The sequence below is a fragment of the Octopus bimaculoides genome, chromosome 11 (genome assembly GCF_046866305.1).
Source record: "Octopus bimaculoides isolate indiv1 chromosome 11, ASM4686630v1, whole genome shotgun sequence".
Lineage (NCBI taxonomy): Eukaryota > Metazoa > Mollusca > Cephalopoda > Octopoda > Octopodidae > Octopus > Octopus bimaculoides.
The window spans coordinates 55,205,170-55,232,490 of NC_142938.1; the positions used below are offsets into that span (position 1 = coordinate 55,205,170).

At 36.7% G+C, this 27,321-nt stretch overlaps 1 protein-coding gene across 4 annotated transcripts in view; it reads left to right on the forward strand.

Moving 5' to 3' along the window:
• LOC106869864 (uncharacterized) overlaps nt 1-19,717 on the forward strand; it is an 83,126-nt gene extending 63,409 nt beyond the window's left edge. For 2 of the 4 annotated variants that reach the window (XM_052971821.2, XM_089360053.1), the window contains one exon: nt 18,160-19,454. In XM_052971821.2, the coding sequence (XP_052827781.1) occupies nt 18,207-19,319 (1,113 nt within the window). In that variant the 5' untranslated portion in view covers nt 18,160-18,206 and the 3' untranslated portion in view covers nt 19,320-19,454. Of the gene's footprint in view, nt 1-5,906; nt 5,979-18,159 lie in introns of those variants that run through there. The other 2 variants (XM_089360054.1, XM_014915783.3) reach the window with 2 other exon arrangements.
• Nucleotides 19,718-27,321: the final 7,604 nt, after the last annotated feature.

Consider the following 27,321-nt stretch of genomic DNA (forward strand, 5'->3'; position numbering starts at 1 on the left):
CGAAAAATAATAAACAGAGGAGTGCAACAACAACAACAAAAACAAAATACAACCACGTTTCACCTCCTAAAACCAAACAACGAAGACAATTATGGGATAACCATAACACCAAATAATATAAACATGAACAATGTATCATCTGACCGAGTGGCAAACTAAAGAGGTAACTCTTTTTTTACTAACTTATCTAGAAAATATGAAGGCCGACCCAAGCCAGGAGATCTAACGCGCTATAAGCAGCCATGTATACAAAACACAAGGAACACACATCCACCATCAACTAGAACATCACACACAGCTCCATGCAAAAACTACCCTCGCTGCTGCCTCTGAACAAGATAACATATAAGACTAAGCACTTAGAACAATACAAACATCAAACTACCCTTGGCTCGACATTCCTGCTAAATGTACGTGGCATCAATCCTTCACTCACTGCCCCAAAATGGAAGATTCCATACATAGAGAGTTGGCTTGTCGAAACGGCACACTGCATCCCTTTCTTTATCCTTACTGAAACTCACCTAAGCAGCACTCACATAGATGCCGAGGTGAAAATAAAAGATTTCACCAGCATCCATGCAGATCGGACAGACCGAAATAAAGGAGGAACAGCCATCTTTTTCCATGACTCCTTTGCAGATGATGCCAAGAACATTTTCAATTCGCTACTGTGAAGCCATATCACTATTCAACAAGGCCAACGACAGAACCATTGTTGGTCTCTACAGGCCTCCCCATGCACCTTTAAATCGCTTTGAAGAATGCCCCAACAAAATCAATTCCTTCCTCCAAAAGTACAACTTCGGAAACATATGGTGATGATGGAGTGAGTCGGAGTTGGTACGTGAGAGAGTGAAAGAGAAAGGGAGTGAGGGAGAGTAGGAGGGAGAGTAGGAGGGAGAGAAAAAGAGAGACAGACAGAAAAGGAAGGAGAGAGAGAGAGAGAGAGAGAGAGAGAGAGAGAGAGAAAGAGAGAGGGATAGAGAGTACGGGTGATAGATAGGGACAATCACCATCATATATCGATCCCAAACATTCCATATAGGCAATGAAAATGGAGGTTCAAGGCGTCGCTTCCTCTAGGTGGTCTTATATAATTTTTTAAAAAATAGGATACAATTGACTGTGAAATATTATCGTCATCTACAAGTTGTTCATACCCATCTACAACATCATCAACTGACAGGAAGGCAAGGACAACAAAACACCGCATTTTTAGACTAAAACTCATCTTTGTGACAGTTTAAATGTGAAGTATATATAATCGACAAAAATATACTAGAGCAGCACTTAAATGTTCCATCTCCCGCCCAATTCTTGTGCTGTTTTAACTGTCGAAATGCTTCGTCACTTGCAAATATTAGTATTCGTTTTGAATCTTCCATCCCGCTGCCATACTGTGAAAACATTTCATCATTGTCAAGGTTGCAGTATTCACTTGGAATGGAAAACCCAACATTTGTAAGTGGGGTGGCGGGATAGTTGGAATCAGTTTGCCGCCAATGTCTTAATATTCCTATTAAGCTGTGCAAATGGAGGTATTTGCGACAATGCACGGTCGTTTAAATTCTGAACTTCACTAGCGATAATTGAGCGAGGGACATCACGAGATGAAATAGACTTTAATATTTAAAACTATTATCTTTGAAACCATTATCTTCAACCTCTGCAGCAGTTGAAGTGTGATTATAGATCCCAATCTTAAGCCCTTTATAATTTTCATCCGTTTGAAGTCTCGCCTTGCACACACGATTTTCGCATCTTCAGTGTATCTTCAATCTATCTGCATTCTGCTTATTTTTTGTGTATATATGATTTTCTTGATCGACCACTTTGATTTTTCCTTTCTCTGAAGTTACGATCTTGCAGGTAGTCATGTTGATGGGTAGGCGTATTGAATACATTTAATTTAATTTGCTTGAAAATCTTTGTTCGTAAACTGTTCAGCGCAAATACTTAAGAGAGAGAGAGGGGGTCGGAGGTGGTGTTTAAAGAAAGGAAAAGAGCATCTGAAGCTGTCCAACGACGATTTTAATTCTAAAGTGATTGTTCCAAACTTTCCCTCGAAAATCACATTTGAAAGTATTTTGGGACGAATTGAACGGGGACAAATTAACCGACGACGAAATAACCGGGGACGAATTGTCCTAGCACCATATATATATATTTATATTTATGCGCGTGTGTGTGTGTGTATACATACATACATATATATATATATATATATATATATATATATATATATATATATGTATATAGGCGGCAAAGACAAGTTTCTATACTTGAAAGATCTAGTTACATGCAATCAAGCAATATGCATGGTGCTTACTGAAACGCATCTAACACCTAATATAGCAGATGCGGAGATAAACATACCAGAGTATGCCGTGCTCCGAACAGACAGGAGGGATAGAAGTCATGGGGGAGTTGCAATGTACATCCGAGAAGATGTCACACCCCTACTACTCCTATCACACTCAAACTCTATCTGTGATACTTTAATAGTACACATAAAACAGATTGATGTAGTTGTATGCTCAACATACCGTCCACCAAATACCGCAAAGCAGGAGGGTAAATTTGAGGACAGCCTCAGACGCATAGAAGAGGTCTTGACAAATCTGGACCAACACATCAATATACTTTTCCTAGGCGACTTTAACCTCCCAAATGTTAAATGGCCTGAAGGTCACATCCTCGCTGGGATGTCACTGCATGAACAAAGCCAGGCAAAGTCTTTGTTAGAACTATCCCACATGCTGTTCATGGAACAAGTGATACTCCAACCAACCAGAGGAAGCAATATTTTAGATCTCTGCTTCACAAACAATGTGAGCCTAATCCATAATGTGAAAATAACGCCCACATCTCTCTCAGATCATAACATTATAGAATTAACTATGTATGGTCCTAGGCAACCCACTGACACCCACCCCACCAGGAGGACTCAAGCAATATCCAACCTGAATTTCCACAGGGCGGACTGGAAGTCAATTCGCAGAGAGATTCGAAATCAAAACTGGCATGACAGCCTTTCTATACAAGACAATGACCTCAAACTAAGTCATTTTATGTCAACCATACAAGACATATTCACCAAATACGTGCCATATAGAAAGACCAGCAAACATGCCAATAGAATTCCTAGAGACAGGAAAATCCTTATGAGACACAGAACAAAGGTCTCAAACCAGTTAAATAGAGAACTGGGGGATAGGAAAAGGGCTAAATTAAAACTAACACTGTTAGAAATAGAAAACAAGATTAAACTCTCCCATGAAAAGGAGAGAGCAGAGAAGGAGAAGAGAGCAGTAGAAAGCATAAAAACAAATCCCAAGGCTTTCTATAGATTTGCAAAAGAGACTGCTACGGTACAGTATAAGATAGGACCCCTATTCCTGCCTAATGGCTCACTAACTGCGGATCCCACATGGATAAGTGAAGTGCTCAGTGCACAATTCAAGAGTGTCTTCACTTCTCCTCTGAGTCACATGCAGATAAAGAACCCAGCTGATTTCTTTGACAATAGCACTCAGCAGAAAAAGACTGCATCCATTACCTACATTGACATTGAAGAGGAAGATGTAATAGCTGCCATAAATGAAATGAGCTTAAATTTGGCAACTGGCCCCGATGGTTTCCCGGCTGTCTTCTTAAAGTCGTGTAAACAAGAATTAGCAGGACCACTCCGGATACTCTTCCAGAGTTTCCTTGCAAATGGTAAACTTCCCAAAAAGCTGAAGGAAGGCACCATATGTCCTATCCATAAAGGTGGAAGCAGAGCAGAGGCTGGGAACTACAGGCCCATCTCTCTGACTTCACATATTAGCAAAGTCATGGAACGAATTGTTAGAAAGAGATTGATTGCGTTTCTAGAAGAAAATGACTTGCTGAATGAGACCCAGCATGGTTTCCGTCCAGGTAGAAGCTGCCTCACGCAGCTCCTGCAGCATTATGACTGGGTCATGAAGCAGCTACTTGACCATTCAAATGCTGATGTGATATATCTCGACTTTGCAAAAGCCTTTGACAAAGTTGATCATGGCTTGATATGTCACAAGCTGCGAAACCTTGGCATAACTGGTAAATTAGGAGAATGGCTGCATGACTTCCTGAATGGTAGAAGTCAGACAGTTGCAGCCAATGGAGAACTATCTAGGGAAACACAAATATTGAGCGGTGTTCCGCAAGGAACTGTCCTGGGGCCACTACTGTTCATAGTGGCCCTTCTGGACATGCCCACGGTCACTCGGAGAGCCATTGTCACTAGCTACGCTGATGACACAAAACTATCTCAGGCAATAAAGAATCCCGATGAAAATTGTAAGCCTACAGAATGACCTAAATGTAATATATGAGTGGGCAGAGCAAAACAATATGCAGTTCAATGCGGAAAAATTTCAAGTACTGCGCTACAAGGCCACAAGTGCCTCCCAACTGGCATACACAGGACCTAGAGGTACTGCAATTCCAAAACCACAAACCGTGAGAGACTTGGGCATCAACATGTGTAGTGATGCATCATTTCACATGCACATTGTCAAGTTGACAGCAAAGTGCAGACAGCTGGCGGGGTGGATACTGAGGACATTCCGTACAAGGGATCAAAAAGTCATGTTGACTCTATGGAAGACATTTGTCCTGAGCCGCCTAGACTATTGCTCTCAGTTGTGGTCACCACACAGTGTCAAACGGACAGCAGAACTCGAGGCAATTCAGAGGCGCTATACAAAAAAAAATCGCCACAGTCCAGCAGATGAACTACAGGGAGCGACTGCAGGCACTAGGTCTCTACTCCCTGGAACGCAGGCGGGAGAGATATGTAATAATATACATATGGAAAATACTGGAAGGACTGGTGCCGAACTTTGGCATCAAGTACTACAGGAATGCCCGCACGGGTCGCCACTGCATGGTGCCAAAGGTGCCGTCCACTGCATCTCGCATAAGAACAAGATACTGCAGCAGCCTCGGTTTCAGAGGACCTCAGCTCTTCAATGCCCTGCCAAAACATTTGAGAGACCTGCAAGACACGGATGTGGAGGTCTTCAAGACAAAACTCTACGCTTTCCTCTCCACGATACCAGACGAACCAATGGCTCGAAATGAGACACAGTTTAGGGCAGCGATGTCAAATTCTCTTATACACCAGATGTGCCATCAAAACTCTTGATTGGACTATATCAGGTGCAGGAGAAGAGCCATGCAAGGAACGTGAAGAGAGCAAAGCATAAAGACAGAAAATCACGGTGGTGCTCCAGCATGAGTACAGCCACTTGACTGAAACCCATAAATAAATAAATAAATAAATAAATAAATATATATATATATATATATATATATATATATATATATATATATATATATATATATATTTATATTTATATAAATGAGGATAAGATCAATATTGAAAACATCGATTTTATCAAGTGGCCAGCATGGGAATAAAAACCATCAAAGGTAATAATTATTTAAAATTATAATTTAGGGTATCTAAGAGACACCACCACACACTGAAAATAGCAGTCAAAGCTTGTCTCTAAAACCACAATAAATGTTAATATAGCGCCAAGAGAGAAGACGAAGAGACAAAATAAACTAGCAAAAATTACTGGATAATTCCAGATCTCGGATTTCTGGCTCTGCATAAGAAATGCTTTGCCTCATCAGTGGAATATACACTGAAAAGCACATAAATACAAATATATATATATATATATATACATCATACGATATACTTACATATACGAACGTATACATACATATATATGCATGTATGCACACGGCCAGTTTATATTTCCCGCCTGGTCAGAATATATTACCGCAGTAAATATAACGAGGAAGTAAATATATAAATATATTTACTGCGGTGATGGTGATATATTCTGACCATATCGCACGAGGAGTTTTTAGGCAGGCAATGGAAACTGGTCGTCTGCATACGTGCATATATATGTATGTATACATTCGTATATGTAAGTATATTGTATGTTGTATGTATATATATATATATATATATATATATATATATATATATATATTTGTATTTATGTGGTTTCCTATGTATATTCCACTGATAAGGCAAAGCATTTCTTATGCAAAGCCAGAAATCCGGGATCTGGAATTATCCAATAATTTTTTGCTAGTTTGTCTTGTTTCTTCGCCTTCTCTCTTCGCACTATATGAACATTTATTGTGGTTTTAGAGTCAAGCTTTGACTGCTATTTTCAGCGTGGTGGTGTCTCTTAGATACCCTAAATTATAATTTTAAATATATATATATATATATATATACATATATACTCATACATATACACAATACATATATATATATATATATATATATATATATGTATATATGTACATATACATATACACACATAATATGTGCTATTTCTTTACTACCCACAAGGGGCTACACACAGAGGGGACAAACAAGGACAGACAAACGGATTAAGTCGATTATATCGACCCCAGTGCGTAACTGGTAATTATTTAATCGACCCCGAAAGGACGAAAGGCAAAGTCGACCTCGGTGGAATTCGAACTCGGAACGTAGCGGCAGACGAAATACCGCTAAGCATTTCGCCTGGTGTGCTAACGTTTCTGCCAGCTCGCCTATACACACATAATATGTGCGCGCGCACACACACATATATATATTTGACATCACTCGAGAAAAATTTTTGATTGAGACAGAGAATATAAACATGTGTACTTACATTCTGTGTCTAAATTAAACGTCCTTTTCGATTGATGCCAAATGTTTTTTTATTTTTTTATTTCTTACTTCATTCTATACCTACTCGTTCAAGAAGAGACTACTTCTAACCACCTCTGATAAGCAATCTCAACATCACACTTTTGTAGTTCAAACCGGAGGTTTTGTGGTAAATCAAACTGAGCACTTATGTTACATATCTATTACATTGCGTTAGTAACGAAAATTCCTTGTGTATTCTGTGTACACACAAACACACACACACACACACACACGCACCCCACACCCCCACAGCCACACCCACGCACGCACGCAGTCTACGTCACAGTTGACATGGAAATTATGTGTGCTTGTTAGTATTTTTCGGGTTTTCACATCAATGGATCGGATTTTATCAAGCGCCCAATCAAGCAGCCCAAATGTTGGTATGAGTACTGACACTGCAAACACATTGTGGGTCACTGTTTTGTTGAATACAGAGTTCTGAGGTCCAAATTTTCTTTATTCGGCTGTAATATTCTTTAGTGACATTGTAAGATATGCTTTCATCCAGCCCTAGATACTTGTAACATTCCTCGTCAGATATATAGGAAATCATTGATGGAAATGTTGCTACTCTGGTTTATAGTTTTCTCCCTTTTCATAACCATATAACAACATTTATTCAGACCAAACTTCAACCTTACATCCTTTGAGAATGTTGTAACTAGGTCAAAGCTCTTTTTCATCTCATGTATATTTTTTGCATATGTATGTATGTATGTATGTATGTATGTATGTATGTATGTTCTTATTTTTAATTATTTGAGACAGTGAAGTGTCGTTGCTAACAAAGATACAAAGCTCCATTGTTCGAAAACAGATATAAAAAACAATGTTAACCTCGCGCGCGCGTATGTATGTATGTATGTATGTATGTATGTATGTATGTGTATCTGTATATGTATATGTATGCGTTTATCTATAAATTTAACAAGTAACCTGTTTGTATATATATATATATAAATATATATATATATATAAATATATATATATATATATATATATATATAATATATATGTATGTGTGTGTGTGTGTGTGTGTGTGTGTGTGTGGTGTATGAGTGTGTAAAGAGAGGAAAAGAAAAGGAGGAAAAGAACAAGCAAAATAAATGGAGGGAGAAGGGTGGGGTGGAGGGAGAAATCCCTCCTGGTTATTAAAAGTCTCATAACAATTGTGACCCTTAGGCATGAAAGAAATATGGAAACAATGGCAGAAACACACACACACACACACACACACACACACACACACACACACACACACACACATATACATATATGTGTGTGTGAGGGGGAGAGAGAGATTATGCAGCCGTTCCTATTTAATCTATATATATATAAAAATGAGAATGTGTGTCTGTCTGTCTGTCTGTGTGAATCCCTAAAACTCGAGAACTACGCAACCAATTTCATTCAAATTTTACAGATGCCTTACTTAGGGTTCCAGTTGTGTTTTAGTCAAAAAATTTTTTTTTAACTTCTTGCAGAGTTCGAGCCCAAGGCAACATAATATCTCCTCCACTATTTAAGTATTACGTGTCAAAAGTGAAACAAAAACACTCATGTCAAATACTTTCACTTTAAAAATGAAACTATTCCACTAACTGAAACAATCACATTTCGATACTGTAATGACAGATACTTTCAGAAAGAGAGAGAAAGAGAGAGAGAGAGAGAGAGAGAGAGAGAGAGAGAGAGAGAGAGAGAGAGAGAGAGAGAGAGAGATGTATATGTATATATATATAGATGTATATGTACACGTATATGTATATATATATATATATATATATATATATATATATATATATATATATAGATCTATATGCATACATGTATATGTATACATATGTGTAGATGTATATATATATAGATGTTCATGTAATATGTACACATATATACATATATATACATGCATACAGATATCTATACATATATACACCCATCACACACATACACATGCACACAAACACACACATTAGTCATTTGTTTTCTTATCCAAAACTACGTCAAAAGTACTGAATGGATCTTTATGAAATTTGGAAATTACATTCTATGCATAACGGCCATAACTCCCATGAACATTCATATATTTTTGATGTTGATGAAATTTTAAGCCGAACATAACAGATGAGCATTATTTGTAATTCAACGGTACAACAGTGTAAGACTACCCTTTCAGATATACTTACATTGTGATTTCTGCAATGTGGTGCATAAATTGTCAAGTAAATGAGACGCATCTTTGCCTCCACTGATTCACTTGCAAAGTGTTGAGTAAAATTATTTCGTTGCAGACCTCCTTTGAGTCTTTTTATTATCACTGCGATACACATAGTCCCCAGTTGGTAACATTGATTTCAAGGCCTTCCCAGATGAGAGACTGGTTGTTCTAAGACATTTATCGATTGTAAATTTTGTCTGCAATTTGGAAATTATATTCTATGCATAACGGCCATAACTCACATGAAAATTCATATATTTTTGATGTTGATGAAATTTTAACCCGAACATAACAGATGAGCACTGTCTGTAGCTGATCTTCTCTTGGAAGAGCCCGCTTCTCACATGGACAACTGTATGTTGGCTGCTCAAGAATGGGCAGCAAAAAACAACCTATTTGCATATGCTCCACAAGGGAAAACAAGGAACATTGTTTACAACGAGGTGTTATAATCACAACAGCAACAACGTATGTACATGATCACCTTCTTTTACGAAACTTCATTGACTTTCATATATTTATATTGATATACATATATATACGTGTGTTTGGGTGCGCGTGTGTGTGTATATATATATCTCTATATATAAAGATGAGAATGTGTGTCTGTCTGTCTGTGTGTCTGTCTGTCTGTGTGTCTGTCTGTCTGTGTGTCTGCCTGTCTGTGTGTCTGTCTGTCTGTGCGTCTGTGTGAATCCCTAAAACTCGAGAACTACACAACTCTCTTTTGCAAACCCAGTGAAAATACATATATTTCATATGTCAAAGAAATTCAAGCAATACATATAACACCAAAGTTAAAAACATTCCCAACAATTCCACAATCCCCAACCTCCAGAGCTATTGAAGAAACTGTTATCATCATCTGACCAATATTCCTAACATTTGCAAAACAAAATTAGACAATACGACGCTGTACTACAGATGACATCATTTGGAGCCACAAGAGATTTAACTGAGGCAGCATTCATCCAAACTTTCAAGATCCAACCTCAGATTTATCATCGCATTGTCTCTCTACTACCTCTGTCAAATGAATCACCAAAATTGGCCTTTCATTATTTATAATCTGTACCTGTTTGTTTGGTTACAAAATAAAATACACAAGATGTGTTTCTGAATTACGTGTATTTACTTTATATACATATGAGTTGAAAACTTTCTTCTAGCATTCCACTTAATGTCTATGTTCCATGCTGGCATGGATTGGAGAGTTATTAATGTAGAAATATGGTATCGTAGCTACTAACAGTTGAGGGTTGCGTAGTCTAGACGGCGTTTTTAGATTTCATTATTCTCTTTAACTCGGGCAACGCCGGGTATTTCTGCTAGTAATCATTAAAAATTACTCATCACAGATCACAGACGGACTTAGAAACATATGCACGCATACATACGTACATACATTGTTATACGCACAAATACACTAAGACACATTACTAGGTGCGGACCATCTCTTCATGTAAAACGTCCTCAAGAGAGAGAGAGAGAGAGAGAGAGAGAGAGAGAGGAGAGAGAGAGAGAGAGAGGGGGGATGAGGTGGGTGGAGTAACGCGCAAAACTTTTATTAAATGTTGAGGTTGATTATAACAAGTCTTTGTAAGAAAGACAAAATGTACGACACTTGATAATAAATAAGCACGTGATTAGAAACTAGCAGCTTCTTTTGTAAATGAGTCAGTGCTAGATGTGACTTACGTATGTACATAGATACATACATACATAGAAAAATGCATACATGCATAACCCACACACGCACTTATATATATACATGCATGCATGTATACAAAAATATATTCATATACATACATACACACATACATACATACATGTAAAAATGCATACATACACAACATATGTGTGTGTGTATATATATATATATATATGCATACATATATATATATATATATATATATATATATATATATATATATATATATATATATATATATATATATATATATGTATGTATGTATGTATATACATATGATATACACATGCAGACATACATTCATACATGCATCCCTACATACTTACATCATGAATACACACGTACATACATACATACATACATACATATATACATATATACTTACATACACATACAGACAGACAAACAGACACATACATACATGCATTCATACATACATAGACAGACAGACTGACGGACACGTACATACATGCGCTCATGCATACATACATACACACAGACACACAGACACACGCATACATACATACATACATACATACATGCATACATACATACGTACGTACGTACGTACATACATGGCGACTGTCTCATCTTGACAGATGATAGCCCTCTCATAATAAATGTATGAGACATCTATACATCATTGGATTTAAGTGACAAAAGCTTGTACAACACTTTTGCTGCTCTCTCTCGGTCGCCATAGTAGTTTCCAGTGACAAGCGTTGCAGGATAACTAGTAACTATTTATGTCCGAGTATCTTTCTCCTAAACGTGTTGCCTTCCTCGCGGATTTGTCAAAAGCAAAGGGAGCCTCCTCAACTCCTGGGAAATCTGTTTAATCCATAGCTGAGACCCTGACTGGTACTACTCCTGTTCCGAGTCAGAACGGACCGGGGAGTAATAATAATTAGGGGGTGATTCCATTCTCCCCACAACTCGGAAACTCCCGAACTGGAACCTCACCACCGGATGCAGTTTAATGTTATAGGTTGGAGAAGACATACATACATATATACATACATATATACAGACATACATACTTACATACGTACGTACATACACCTACCTACCTACCTACCTACCTACCTACCTACCTACCTACATACATACATACATACATACGTGCAAACAAACATACAGATAAACATGCATACATATACATAGAAACATACATTCATACATAGATACATACATGGTGGTAGTGGTGGTGGTGGTGGTTGTCTACTCCTTATGCACAGTTTGATCACCTATCGTCCCTACACCTTAGGCCTCTTATGGCGTCTGCTGTGGCTTTTTAAACCAGACAATATTTTGAAAAGACAGCCACATAGATTGCATATCTGATGTGGACCACCAAGAGCTGCAGTTAAGTTCTGATCTTTGTGGATCTTAAACTGTCTTTTGAGGCCTCCATTAGATTTGCAGACCTTATGGCATACACAGTAATGACAGGTATGCACAGATATATATAGGCAGCATAGATGGTGGAGGTTCGTTTTCATGGGTCCGCAAATGAGATTTGAGCTCAGCAAAAGACAGGCATGGTCTGTTACAAATTGAGCATAACCCTCTTCTTTAAATTTCGCTTGAATCTTGCGTAGGTCATCCTGGCCTCTTCAAAAGCTTTAACTCTACTCCACACTTTTGTTCGCTATCCAGTTCGGTCCGAAGTCAGGGTTTCTATGACCTTTGGATCCAATTCCAAATGACTTCATGTTGGTCCTTGTGCAGTCCTTAAACCTCTTTTTAGGTTTACACTGATTTACATACATACATACATACATACATACATACTTACATACATGCATATTTCTGTAGAAGACATCATACATGTGATTAGCAGCTGCCCAAAAATGTCATCAAGGTACACTCTTCCTATGCGACATAATGTTATTGCAAAAACAATGCTATTCGGAAGTAAGAGTGTCCTGAAATAATTATAGAAACTCCACATGTTATTGAATACGTACACAAATACCAGCACTAGGAAAACTGGTGGAACATTTCCATCAAAACATCTGTCAAGTATAAACATAACAGGCCGGATATCGTTGTTTGGGACACAACAGGAAAGGAGATCTTGATGTGAATATCTCTTGACATCTCCAGCTTCTATGTCCAGATTACAAATTTACATTTATACCAATAGTAATTGGAGCACTTGGTTTTGTAAATGCCTAACTGGCAGCCTGGATAAGCTTGGATTTTCAGTAAAAGAAATCAACAAACTAATTCGCACATTATAAATACAATCTGTAAGTAGAACATTGAAACTATGCAAAACTTTTATCAGGTTTAAAATGTGACATTGTTTTCGTTATCTACATTCCAAAGATGGAGCTTTGTATCTTTGTTAGAAACTAGCACCTTCTTCAGAGAAGAATTTAAATGATTAAATACAGAAGAGACATATATGCATGCATGCATACATACATACATACATACATACATACATACATACATACATACATATATACACGTACATACATGATGATTGATGCCTCCTTGTGCTACTTCGCTCACAATAGCATTTCTGACTTCCCATCTGTGACTTCTCAGATGATTGTTCAATCTCATTGCAGATTTTGCATGGTTTGAAGAGTAGGTGACAAACGAAAGTTGTAATTTACGGAGCGCTTCAAACTGGTTAGGTCTGTCACTCTTCCATCGCAATAGGGCTTTCAGTAGATGGAGGGACAAATAAACCTTAAAGAGATACCCGTACATCACTGGGTTATAGTGATAAACGCTTGAGCAACATAACTACTGCTCTCTGAGTCTCCTTGACTAGTTCCTAGTGATAAGCCGAAGCGAGATTACCAATAATAACATGAAATCGCAGGTTTTACATCAGAGTGTCCTTCTACTAGAAAATAAATTGTTTTTCTTTCATATAAAATCTGGTACTTATTCTATCGTTCACTTTTGTCAAACCGCTAATTTACGGGGACATAAACCATCCAACTCCAGTTGTAAAGCATTGTTGGGGACAAACATACACACACGCGCTCGCTAGACAGGTTACCACACGATTTCCATCTACCATACTCACTCATAAAGCATTGGTAGGCCCAGGGTAGAAGATGCAATCCCAAGATGCCGTACTGTGGGATTGGACCCCAAATCACGTGATTTCAAAGTGAGCTACTTAATCACACAATCATGTCCAAAGACTTCGTTTTCATGAAAATCTTGTAGAATTGGGGATCAACGATATTTTATGATGGTCCTTTTTGGATTTTATAAAAAAACATATCTTCCTTTAGCATACATGCATACTGTATCATATACAATGATAGCTGATTCTCCGTCAGTTATGGTGACGAGGGTTCCAGTTGATCCGATCAAAGGAACAGCCTTCTCGAGAAATTAACATGCAAGTGATCGAGCACTTAACAGGCGCGCGTACCCTTATCGTAGTTCTCAGAGAGATCCAGCGTGACACACCGAACGTAAGAAGGCCGGCCTATTGAACTGCAAGTACAACTCATGTTTGCCAGCTGAGTGGACTAGAGCAACGTGAAATAAAGTGTGTTGCTCAAGGATTCGAACTCTCGACCTTACGATAGTGAGCCGAAAACTCTAACCGCTAAGCCACACACCTTCACATAATATACAATTCCCATGCCTATAGAAGTCCCTATAGAAGTAAAAATTAAGCAAATCGTGGTACAAAAGACTTACTAAAAGTTATCAAACTACTCAAGAGTTCATAGATATTAAATTTGAAAAATCCTTTAGAAATGTTCATCCGAGGGACACACTTGGCTGTGTGATTAAGAAACCCGCTTCGTAATCACATCTCTACTATAGCTCTGCGCTGATCATTGCTCTATGAATGAGTTTGATAGACGGAAAAAATGAGGAAGCTCGCCTTGTAAATACACACACACACACACACATACACACACACATACACACACACATACATACACATACACACACACACACACACACACATATATGTATATGTATACATATATGAATGTATGTGTGTGTATGTGTGTGCGTCTTTGTATCGTTGAGTTTGTTTCCTCACCACCGCTTGACACCCGGCGTTAATTGGTTTACGTCCCTGTAGCGACAGAAGAGAACGATAGAGTACATATCGGAATCATCATGGTTGTAATCCAATAACTGAAGCAAGTAAGAAGACACGAGCGCGCGCGCACACACACATACACACACATACAGAGTGGTTCACTTGTGGTCCGTGATCCACTGGTTGTCGATGCCTGATCTCGAGCAAAGCAGCTGGGCTATTCATGTTTTTCTAAACATTCTAGTGCTGGAAAGCAATAAAACAGTAAAATAGTAATATTAGCATAATTGGGGACCATTTTGGTGTCCATGGCCGCTCCATTTAACGAGTGGGAAAATTCTCGGAAAAGGAGAAATAATAGTTGAGGGTGACAGCAAGTTCACTGGGGATACAAACTAATAACTCAGTGACGAGGTCTGTAAGAAATGTACATAGTAAGCAGTGGCATAGCTGAAGTGTGTGGCACTCGGGGCAGCCTTCAGTTTGTCCCTCTTCACTACAGCTGATCTAATAGTGCTGCCCTCAAAAAGTGCTGCCCTCAAAAAGTGCTACCCTCAAAAAGTGCCGCCTAGGAATGTCTAACCCCACCTACATTGCTGTTGGTAAAATCAATGCCAACATAATGTAGTAAGAAGAATACATTTCCTAAGTAATCAACTCTGCTCAAAAATTTCAAGGGAGACAATCCTTGAATATATTTTAAAATAGAATGTAACCAGTGTTGTGGAAAGTAGGTATGATCTTAGCAGCACTATAACAACTACGGACATATTTTAGTCTTTTGAAATCTCATAAGTGAAGTATAGTATTTTCCAGTATTCTGGATGTCAGGCTATCGTAACTGACTTTTTGTAGCGGAAAGAGAGTTGGATGAACTCACTATTTTTTCTCTAAAGACTCTTCCTAAATTGTTTTAGCTTTCGAATGATGCCAACCTGCTGGCTTGGCGAGCAGGCTAACATTTCCTCTATCGGAAGGTTATTTTGTCACAGGGTTCACTCATTTACAGCTGGCCGAACTGGAACAACATGAAATGAAATGTTTTGCCCAAGAGCACAACGTGCCGCCATGAAGGAGAATGGAACGCACAATCTAGCGATCGGGAATGCAACTCTCTAATCGACTAATTATTGCTCGACATGGACCTTGAACAACGAAAGCAAAGCAAGCAAATGAAACCATCTTGCGTGTCAGATCCCTAACATTAGATGTCTTCCTCTCGAGCTAATCCAACAAATATCTTCTGTATGTTTAGACATCACAAACTAGAACTTTCCTAGTTTGGATAACTGTATCTCTTCAATAGTGAACATAGATCCAGTTGGTGATCAGTTGTTACTTAAAATATGAGCAAATGGACAGAGGGAGAGAGAGAGAGGGAAAGAGAGGTAGAGAGAGAGTGGGGAAGGAGAGAAGGAGAGAGAGAGGGAGGGAAAGAGAGAGTATTTTTCTTTTACATGGTATGAGTTCCGTTTACAATAATTCTCTCTTTTGTTTGTATCTGAAGAATTACTTGCCATACATTCCCATTTTCTTTCATTTTTATTTGAAATAACTTCTTGGTGTTGATCTTACTCCGGAAAATGTTTCTAGATACCAATCGTGGGGACATTGCTAAAAAGCTTTTTTGTAATCAAAATATGCTCAGATCTTTCTTTCTCATTCTACACCCTTTGCTTATGGCTTTTGAAGTGCCATCTCAAGTTTTGAGTTTAGTTTACTCTTCACGATCATTTTAGACAGTCGGAGATATTCGTTTCATTTGTAATGTTGCATTTGTTTGACTTTCTTCACGGTCTTCACACTCCCACATAAACACAGAAACACACACACACACACACACACACACACACACACACACACACACATACATACAAAGATGGAATAGTGGAATGCTATTGGCAAAGGTGTGGAAGATGATAGATTTGGATTTTAAGGTAATGCGAACGGAATTAAAGAAGGAAATGATGCAGGTCAGTGTTCGCGCATAAGAGGACTGGGGTCACTGAAATAGTCATCGATACACTTACCTTGCAACTCTGGAATGGTTACAGGAAAAGGGTGTGGGACCCATTTTGGTGACCATGGCCTCCCCACTTAACGAGTCGCAAAATCCTCGGGAAATCAAAAGTAAAATCCTCGGGACAAATTCGCTGAGGTGGGGTAGAGTGAGAAAGCTGAGATCGAGTGTAATGTAAGGTTTTAGGATAAATCTGGCTGCTATGAGTTCTTTGTGAAAGGATCACAGCATAGCGTTTTGATATGCATAGTAACGGTACCTGGCAAGAAAGAAGTGGCAGAAAGAGTGCCATGGATGTGTGAGATGTGGCTTGATGCCAAAGGTGAGAAGAATTGTTAGAAGCATTTAGATATGAGTTTTCAAGGGTTGCTGCAAATAAAAACGATGGGGATACAAGGCATTAGTCCGATAGATTTTGAGAAATAAATAAATGAGAGAGATAAGTGATAAGTGGGTGATTAGGTTGATGATGTAGGAAGGGGGAGGTGTGTTAGGAATAATGGAGATGAGTTATCACTTACGTGGTGGTTTGGCCATTGAGAAGTTTGCGGTAGAAGAGGGGATGAATGAGTTGCCAAAGTGATTTAGAAGTCAGGCCGTCATACAGTACCAACCTTGACTGTTGGTTGGCGGCGGTCGTGTCGGTGTCCAAGGCGGCGATGTGTAATGAATTCCGACCAAGGCTGTGAATATATTAAAAGTTTTAAACTGTCCTTGGCTGTGTATCCAGTGGAATGAGAGGCAGCCGAGATCAGTAAAATTATTTGGTGTTGCTGTTATTAGTTTGTTTGTTGTAAAAGAAGGTACAGAGCTTGATGTGACTCAGGAATCATTCTGTGTGGGTTCGTGTCTGATATTCATCCAGAGAATGAGAGATTTGAGGCACGGTTCTTCTACCAAAGATCAGCACTCAGTGCAAAGAGTTTTAGTTGAATCACAACTGCTTGTGAAGGTCTGATAAGCGAAGGGCAGTAATGGCAGTTGTGGTGGGGTTAGGCCAGCGTGTTAGTGAAAAAGGGCTATGAAATATGCAGTAGATAGGTTGTAGATGGAACAGGTATAAAAAGAAACAGGACTGGTAAATAATGTGGCTCAAATCTTTGAACAAGTGAAGTAGATTTTTAAGTCTTTCAACAGTCTAATATTCAGGACTGTCTTAGCAACATTATAGGCATCCGGGCTATTGACATACATAGATCAGAATCGGGCCCTTAGACTCATAAGGACTGCAGGCAACTGCCCAGTATGCCCATGCCGGCGTACTGGGTAGCATGGTACGATATTGGTACTATTCCAATATTAGATAAAATAAAAATGCTTAATTATATTAATATTATTGTTGTTTAACTGAAATAAATGTTAAATTTTGTTTTTAATCATTCTTTCTTTCTTTTTGCAGTGAAATAAAGAATACTGATTTGCCAAACTCGACACCAGCCAGTTATCATGCGGCGCAACCAATTCTTAATCTTCATTGCAGTCATTTACATTATTATGACAGTAGGAATTGTGTCTTATTTCAAGAAATTTTCAATTTCAGCAGAACTTACTGCGTCGTCAATTAGTATTGAATCTGATTTCAATAACAATATTTTAAAACACTCTTTTGAATTTCCGAAAGATTTTAACTACACTTTATCCGTTAACGACACGTGTCGTTCAGAAAATGTACCAAATCAAAATCAAACCAGAAACAAAGCCTTTCTTACGCTGTTCACAACGTGGAACAGCAAAGACCAGAAGCATAAAATACACATCAATTCTTTAAATAACTGGTTATCATTAGGTTATGATGTCAGAGTGATTCTGTTCCTCAATGATTCAGTTAATTATTCTGAATGTTCCTGTCCAAATTGCGAAATATGGTCAGTTCCGGTGGCTGGTGAAGTTGGTGTGCCTATACTTAAGCATATGTTTCTCTATGTTTTAAGAAATATCAACAGCACTTTCTACGCTTACGTTAACTCAGATATACTGTTCAATTCGAACCTTATACCAACATTAGAGTTGATTGATCAGAAAATCGATTACTCAACTTCTCCAGTATTCATAGTCGGTCGTCGGACAAACGTAATGAATCTCACAGAACAAGAAGCTTCCAGTGGTTCCTCTATCGAAAATGCAGCACGTCATCGCGGTAAAATTTTCCGTTCGGACGCTGAAGATTATTTCTTTACAACTAAAAACTATCCTTGGGAAAATATTCCTGAATTGATTGTTGGTAGTCCAGCTTACGACAATTGGTTGGTCACTTATTCTTTAATATCTCGTTTTGTTGTGATTGACGTTACAAACACTGTTCTTGCCGTTCACCAAACAACCAAAGTAGGAAATTATGAAGGTTTCCAAAAGAACTTCAAACAGTACAATAATAAGCTTCTTGCCAGTAAATATAACGACACAAAGAGCGTCCGTTCAGGACATACCGTCTGTACAGATCTCCAAACAAAGTTTTCAAATAAGAAAATAGTTCTAATAGAAAGGCGAACTAATATTTGCCGCCGAATTCACAAGAAAATCATTGGACAAAGAGCAATTAAAACCCCGTGGCGCATGTAAGGTACCAAAACTCACAAAAACACACATGCAACTAATGTGTGTGTGTAAGTGTATGTGCATGTTCATGAGTGTGTGTGTGTGTGTGTGTGTGTGTGTGTGTGTGTGTGTGTGTGTGTGTGTGATAAACTATAAGGGTAGAAGTATCGTGTATTATCACTTACTTCAATGCTATTGCCTTGTAATTTTTTTTTTAAACAAAGAATAGCAGATGGTTATCAAGGAATAAGAGTCAAAAGAATTTTGAACCTAACATGTTTGAATGGGTTAGTAGTCATGCGTATGCGTTCACTCGTGTATGCATGCGTGAAAATAAGAGTAATGCTCATAACAATGAGTTGATATTTGTGAAGAATATATGAATATCAGTGACAAGAAAATGGAAGTAAAATTTCAAATATTTTTTATCATGTTTTTCTATTATCACGTTGTGAAATTCAACATTTTATTTTAATACACTAAATTTTGGGGTGAGGGATTCATGAAAATTTTTTTCGCTATCAAATTTTTGCACCAAACAGTACAATAATAAGCTTCTTACCAATAGATATAACGACACAAATAGCGTCAACACTTTATTTTCAGGAACACTTGCAATCTTTAGACTTTTGTGCTGCACTTCATCAGTTTTTCTCCGTCCTGTGTTTTAGTTAATGGCGTGAATGAATCTGGTTTAAGTTGGTTTTTATAAGTTGTCCTGTAGGAATATTGGTGCCAAACTCTACAAGGGGTTCAAAAGATACACTCTTGTAAGGAGGTTTTACTTTTAAGTTGCTAGCAAAAGCTTTACGGGATCACAGCTACCAAGGTATACTAACCTCGATGGACTATTGAAAGATCTTGAGGCGCTGTATATCAAAGTATGTATTTATCTCTGCTTAAAAAAAAAACTTTCAATAAAACCTTAATTAAACCATTCAGTCAACATTAAGTGAAGGTGCGTGGCTTAGTGGTCAGGGATTCAGCTCACGATAATAAGATTGTGAGTTCGATTTCCGGTGGTACATTGTGTTCTTGATCAAGACACTTTTATTTCACGTTGCTCTAATCTGTTCAGCTCTCAAAAATGAGTTGTACCAGTAATTTTGTCATATTCTGCGTCGCACTGAACCCCTTTGAAAAACTACGCGAGTGTGTAGAGTGCTCAGCGACTTGCACGCTAATTTCACGAGCAGGTTGTTCCATTGACCGGATCAACTGGAACACTCGCCGTCGTAACCGACGGAGTGTCAGGCCAAGTGCGAATTAGACCGTTTCAACTTTAGCTTCAAAATTGACTTTATTTAGTAAGAAATAACTAGTTGCAAAGCACTACAAGAAATAACTTGTTACTGCTACGACAAAAGATTCTTAGGAAAAGTCTTAGAATCACTCATCTTAGAAAACTATATATATATATATATATATATATATATATATATATATATATATATATATATATATATATATATATATATATATATATATATATATATACATATATATATATATGTATATATATAAAGTTTGCAGTTCCGTTATAGGTAGGATCAACAAAAAAAGTAGTGTAGTGAGAGATAAATATCATTTAATATACACAATTTACGAAAAAGCTACTAACAGTTTCATGCTCTTGAGATGCCATAATTTGGCTAATTTATATAATGTATCATGTACCTCCAAGCAATCTTTCAGGTTCAGTGCATATCATTGAATGTATTTAAAAACCAAGACGCTGGTCTATGTGAAAACATGAAGAAAAAAAAATGAGCAGAAAAAAGTGCGAAGAAGATTGATGCAAAAAGTGGAACGAGAAGAAAGAAAAAAAGTAAAAAAATAAAAATCTTGATCCTCCATTGTTTTTAGAAGATCCTGGTTTTCTTACTTTTCTTTTCATTCTTTTCGTTTCCTTTTTTGCATCTTTTTTGTGCTTTTTTTCTGCACGTTTTTATTTTTCATGTTTTTCTCATAAACCAGCGTCCTGGTTTTAATACAGCTAAGGATATGCACTGAACTTGAAAGATTTCTTGGCATGTCATACAAATCAGCCAATTTATTGTATCTCTAAAGTTTATAAATTGTATCTATCTATCTGTCGATCTATCTATCTATCTATCTATCTATCTATCTATCTATCTATCTATCTATCTATCTATCTATCTATCTCTCTCTCTATATATATATATGTGTGTGTGTGTGTGTGTGTGTGTGTGTGTGTGTGTATGTATGTATGTATGTATGTATGTATGTATGTATAACTAAATTCACAAATTCATAATAAGTAGTAATGAGATAGATAATACAGAGGAAATCTTATACACATCAGCTGATACACAGTAAATGACAATCTGTAGAGTTTATATATTTTATATGCATTACCGCCCTTTATTTTGAACCATGGCTTAAATTTACAGACTTCTTTATATGTTTTATGTAATTTGAAGGCAAGATAACCCGTTTAAAAAAAAAAATGAGATATACAATTGTTTTTGTATAACGTCGATGTCAAAAATTTAAAACAACATTATGCAATCATTATATCTAGGAAATATAAATAGATTTAATATAAGAATTATAATTTCAAATCTATGATAATTCCTTTAACGTCTTTAAATTATCGCTGCTGAAATGGTCATTCATTTTTTTTTTTTTTTTGAAATCAGACTTAATATTTTTTAATCTTAGTAATTTTAGAATATTTGATGCTTTAATATCAATTGACCGTTGTGCGGAACTCTATAGAAAAATGTGTAGAGCATTTCGTTTAACAATTTTAGCAGAATAACTTTCGATAATATATTTGTTACCCGCTCTTTTCATTCCCGGTGAAGTCAATTCAATTTAATTCCATTGCTAATGAATGCTTCTACTTAGTATTTTCCCTTCATCTAAAATACTCTGCCTTTCTACCTGGTTGAAGCAAACCGTTACTATATTGCTCAGTAACCTTGAAATCTTGTAACAAGCAAAAACTATTTTCTCTTATTTATTAATGTGTATCTAATGTCTAGGTCCATTGTAATGTCTCTCTACATTTATTATGTCTCAGTACGGAATATACACATTATATCTAATCTAAGTTCTTCCTAAATCTAAAATGTCCTTAAATGCCTTTTCGATTTCATCTTAAATCTGCCTAAAGTGTTCGAGTATCGTAGCACGTCGGCATGTTCAGCAATCGGGAGTGGGATGACTTTTTCATTCTTAAGAGCCATGAATTGGCAGTATCATTAGAGCGTGTTCAAATCGCTCTCGGTTCAAATCCTAGCAAGATCAACTTTGCCTTTCCTCCTTTCGGGGTCGATAAAAGCCCAATCGAAAGCGATGGGGTGACGGAAGTATAAGAATTTGGACACGATGCCTTGTGGCATTTGTCTTTTCACTTTGTGTTCTCAGTTCAAGTCCCGCTATGCTCTACTTAATTTTGTCCCCCAGTTTAACACCCTGGAACATGGGGTGGCTTTAGCGGAGACCACTATTTTCCTTCCTCCCCCACCCATCACGGATGCCTTGTTACGCATCACAGACGCTGTCTTCGCTTCTTGACTGAAGGATAAAAAGAAATGATGGATGCAGAAGTAATAGAAAAAGAAGAAAAAACGATTGAGGAGTTTCTTACTCTGTGATATTAAAACCAAAACTTGCCCTGAGATGTTATTCTGTTGCTAAAAATCAAAATGAATCTCTACAGTAACTCTACACTTTATTAATTTAAATTGTGAAGTTGCTTCCCCTAACTTTCTTGACCAGAATCAGTAATTGAGATAATATTTTCACATTACTACAGTTGTTATTTCAAGAAATTAAACAATTCTTGGCTGACGACTTTTAATATGTTATCAATCATTTTAATATATGAAATATAAACCGATAATTGTTTTAAAATCATACAGATTGAAGATAACTAAATTAAACATCATTTAAAACAGAAACTCACTATATGAATGAAGTTGTATATATTTTTTAAAGAATAAAAAAATATAAGGCAATATTTTTTTCTTCTCTAGGACGTACATTTCTGTGATAAAAATACAATATTTTTGCTACTTGTGTGATGAAACCAATTAGAAAAGATAATAAAATCTCCTTAGATGAATGTGAAAAAGCTCAAAGTAATTCAACAAGTGTAGTAATGGAAAAAGTTAGTAGTTAGCCCATACTACAGCTGTGGCCTTTTAGAGAAAGTTCGAGATAGAAACTGTTCAAAAGACCAGTGCATGTGATTCTGTGCATGTTTATGCATGTATGAGTGTCTATTCTCATAGTTATCGAGGTGAATCATTATATCGAGTTGTGCTCTTTTATGTCCAGTAAACTTCAATTTAGCAAATCGATAAAATATGAAACAAACTAAAATTAAAGCTAAGAATCGATAAAATCAACTAAAATCCTTAAGAGCGCTTGTCAAGCATGGCCTTAGTCTAATGTGTAATAATAAAAGATTAAGCTAGATGCATCAAATGTGACATATTCTAAAACCCGCATTTCTCCAAGAGTTAGACAATTTCAAATGTAGGTTGCATATTCTCACCAGAGATTTATGTTACTTTCTGAAATAAATTTAGTGTGTAATACAACTGAATTCAAGTGTTAGCTCCAAATGAAATATCATATTTCATAGAACTGGTCGCTATTCTAGAATTGCATATTTCTCTCCAGTTTTCTGGCGCAAAATTCACTGTAAATCATTTTGGTTTAATATGTTGATAATGAAATGAATAGCGCGGTATTATTTCTTAAATCTGACTAATTTTTAGAAAATTTACTATCAAATGGAAGTGCGAAATTACACACACACACACACACACACACACACACACACACACACACACACACACACACACATATATATATATATATATGTATATGTATTTATGTATGTATATATATATATATATATGTTGTTGTACTTGGGGATGGTCATATTGCCAATATATATATATATATGCATCTATCTATATTTATATATAACTGCATCTATCTATCTATATATGTATATATATTATACATATATTCATGTTATATATGTATACTATATATATATATATATATATATATATATATATATATGCATGTGTATATATGTATATGTATACGTATGTATGTATGTATGTATGTATGTATGTATGTATCTGTCTGTCTGTCAGTCTATCTATCTATCTATCTATCTATCTATCTATCTATCTATTTAGATATTTGTACATACATACATACATACATACATACATACATACATACATACATACATACATACATGCATGCATGCACATATATAAGTACACATAATATTTTTTTTTCAAAATACAATAGTTATCATTTGTTATTCGAAGCAGAAAGACTCTATTAAAAAAATGCAAAAACCACAGTCTTTTTTTTTTTTTTACCTTTTGTTGTTTTTTCATGAAATTCACTGTGAACTCTAAAAAATTAATTTCACTTTATTAAATAATGAAAAGTTTTTTATGCAGAATATTTTAAACATTGTACATGTTGATATATTTTATGTCGTCTGCAAATATATATTATGTGATGCAAGAAATATGTTTAAATGTATTTTAATATTTTTTAAACGAAGATAAATGGTCTTTTAATGAATTTTAACATCATGCCAGAAACCTTTCCGCTGTTACAATAAAACTTTAAAATGATCTTAACCAGTGATTTCCAAAGTGGGGCTTGGGAAAATTGTTGCGGGGTGTGAGATCCAAAACTTTTTTCTCTTTTTTAGCGAGACTTGGAATTGTAAAAATCTTTTTTTTTTTCCTTCGTAGCAAACATACTACACCTGTACTCAGCCTCGTCAAACCAATCTCTTCAATCAAGCAAACTGTGTGAAGGCTGCTACAGTATAGCGCTTTTCTATTGCCTTAGTGTGGATATTTCTTTAAGGAAAGTATATAATTATGAGAAGTCGATAAATTATTAATCTTTTTACGGGTGACACCGGTGGAGCATACATTTTTTCTCGAAAGTTATAGTGGGGCCTGGAGAAAATAGCTTGGGTAACACTGAAATAATCTATATGGAATTTTTGACAATTCTTATAATTTTCAAAAAGTTGTGAAATTTATATAAGTTGACGGTTAGGAATTGTTTTCATCCCGATCATTACAACAATAAAGGAAGAAAAATTAAGATTTTCATTCTATTACTATATCTGTTATAATTTTTTAAAAACAAGTATTTATTTTTCCGTTTTGTACTTTATGGATATCATGAAAATAGTGATACCATCCACAGAACCAACATTCATTGTCTAAAATTACTAGGAAGCTTTAATAGATATTTCATTGAAAAAAGGAAAAAATTATTGTCACTGACGTTTAAATACTTTCATGATTCAAAGCATAATCAGAAAAACTATATTTTCTTTGAATATTTTCAGACAAACTACACATCTGAAATTTCATCAGACTCTCGTTGTAAGTTGTAAAATGCCAAAAATCTAACCTCAGTGTTTTAAAGTCTACTTTATTGAAATGTTTCCTTAAACAGGATGTCATTGTTGAGAAATTGGTGTGGAAAATATTTTTCTTCCTCGTCTCATGTTTCTGGTGTGTTCTTACTCCGCGGCCTTAGAGAGATTCTAATATTTATTAATGAAACATAGTTTCCGTCCATTTATAACGGACATTTATATGATTTATTTTGTGACGAAATGATTTATTTTGTGAGGATAAAATAAATAAATAAATGCATAAATAAAATGATTAAAAAAAAAAATTGAATTAATTCATTATTACTTTCGCCCTAACAAAGGCGTGGGTATTGTTTTCAATCGTGTTTGTTTGTTTGTTTGTCCGTGGACAAGATATCTCAAGAACCTCTGGATGGATTCGGATGAAACTTTCAGGGATGTTTGACCTCGTGACTTGCACGAACTGATTAGATTTTGGGATCGATCCAGTACCGGACAAGAATTCTGAATTATTTTTCCTGCTTTTTCTTTTTACTTAACTTTTGAGAGCGGTGGGTTCATTTTTAATATTCTCGTTTGTGAGAGCAGTCAAGTTTATTTCAGATATTCTCATTTTAAAAATCATCTCTGTCAAGAACCGTTAAAGGGTGGCCTTGGGATGCCTTGGTTGCTGATGTGCAGACATGCACTGAGACTAAGGCATCTCTGGCTTTACCTGGATGGTGGTCAGGTGTGGAATTCGCTCGCAGGGGAGTTCTTCCCACGATCAGCCTCCTTGGAGGAATTCAAACCCGGTTTTATTAAAAGACTAAAAACGACTGAATGGCAAAAGGAATGTCGGCAGGCACTTGCGTTAATCAACAGGGCGGCTAAGGCCGGCTACGGGAATATCACCTCTGAATTTTATAAAGGGTTGGTAGAATTCAAAAGTGATGACGTTCTAGGAGAGACGCTGGGGCTTGATGGGAACCAGCTATCCAACCCGTTTCGGAACACTTTCAGGTCGAGATATTTAGATAATTACCAAAGTTCCCTGACCTGGAAGTGTTTCAGGAATGCATTACCCGTTCACGATAAATTGTCTAGGCACGGAATTGCAGTGCCACCCGAATGTCCAAGATAGGGAAACTATCCTGCACGCTCTTGTACAGTGCACCCATGTTTCGGAGATGACAATTTACGTAGAACACGTGTTGTCACATCTGAGAAGAGTACAGCTATTGGCTAAGTCTGTGATTAAGAATGTACCGCCCACCGGACTGTCCAAGGAAGGTGAGGCTTGTTTTCTGTGTACAGGCGCAGTTATGAAAGAGTGTGCATGGAGAACCAGAATGCAAGGTAAGAAGTCAGGGGTCTTCATATCCGGCCCTGGAATGCTTTACTACTTCAGGCATCACCTGAAAAGCAAGATAAGGCTGGAGAGGAGGCACCTGTCTAGAAGTATATATGAGAAAAGATGGAAGGATGTGGTAAGGAAGTTGGGAGTGAGTGTCCCTACTTAATCTACCGATGAGGAAAAAAGATAAAGGGTGTAGCCGTTGGACAGTAGACCAACAAGGAAGAATGTAAAGGAAATCTAAATTTTTAAATCATATAAATCATTTAATT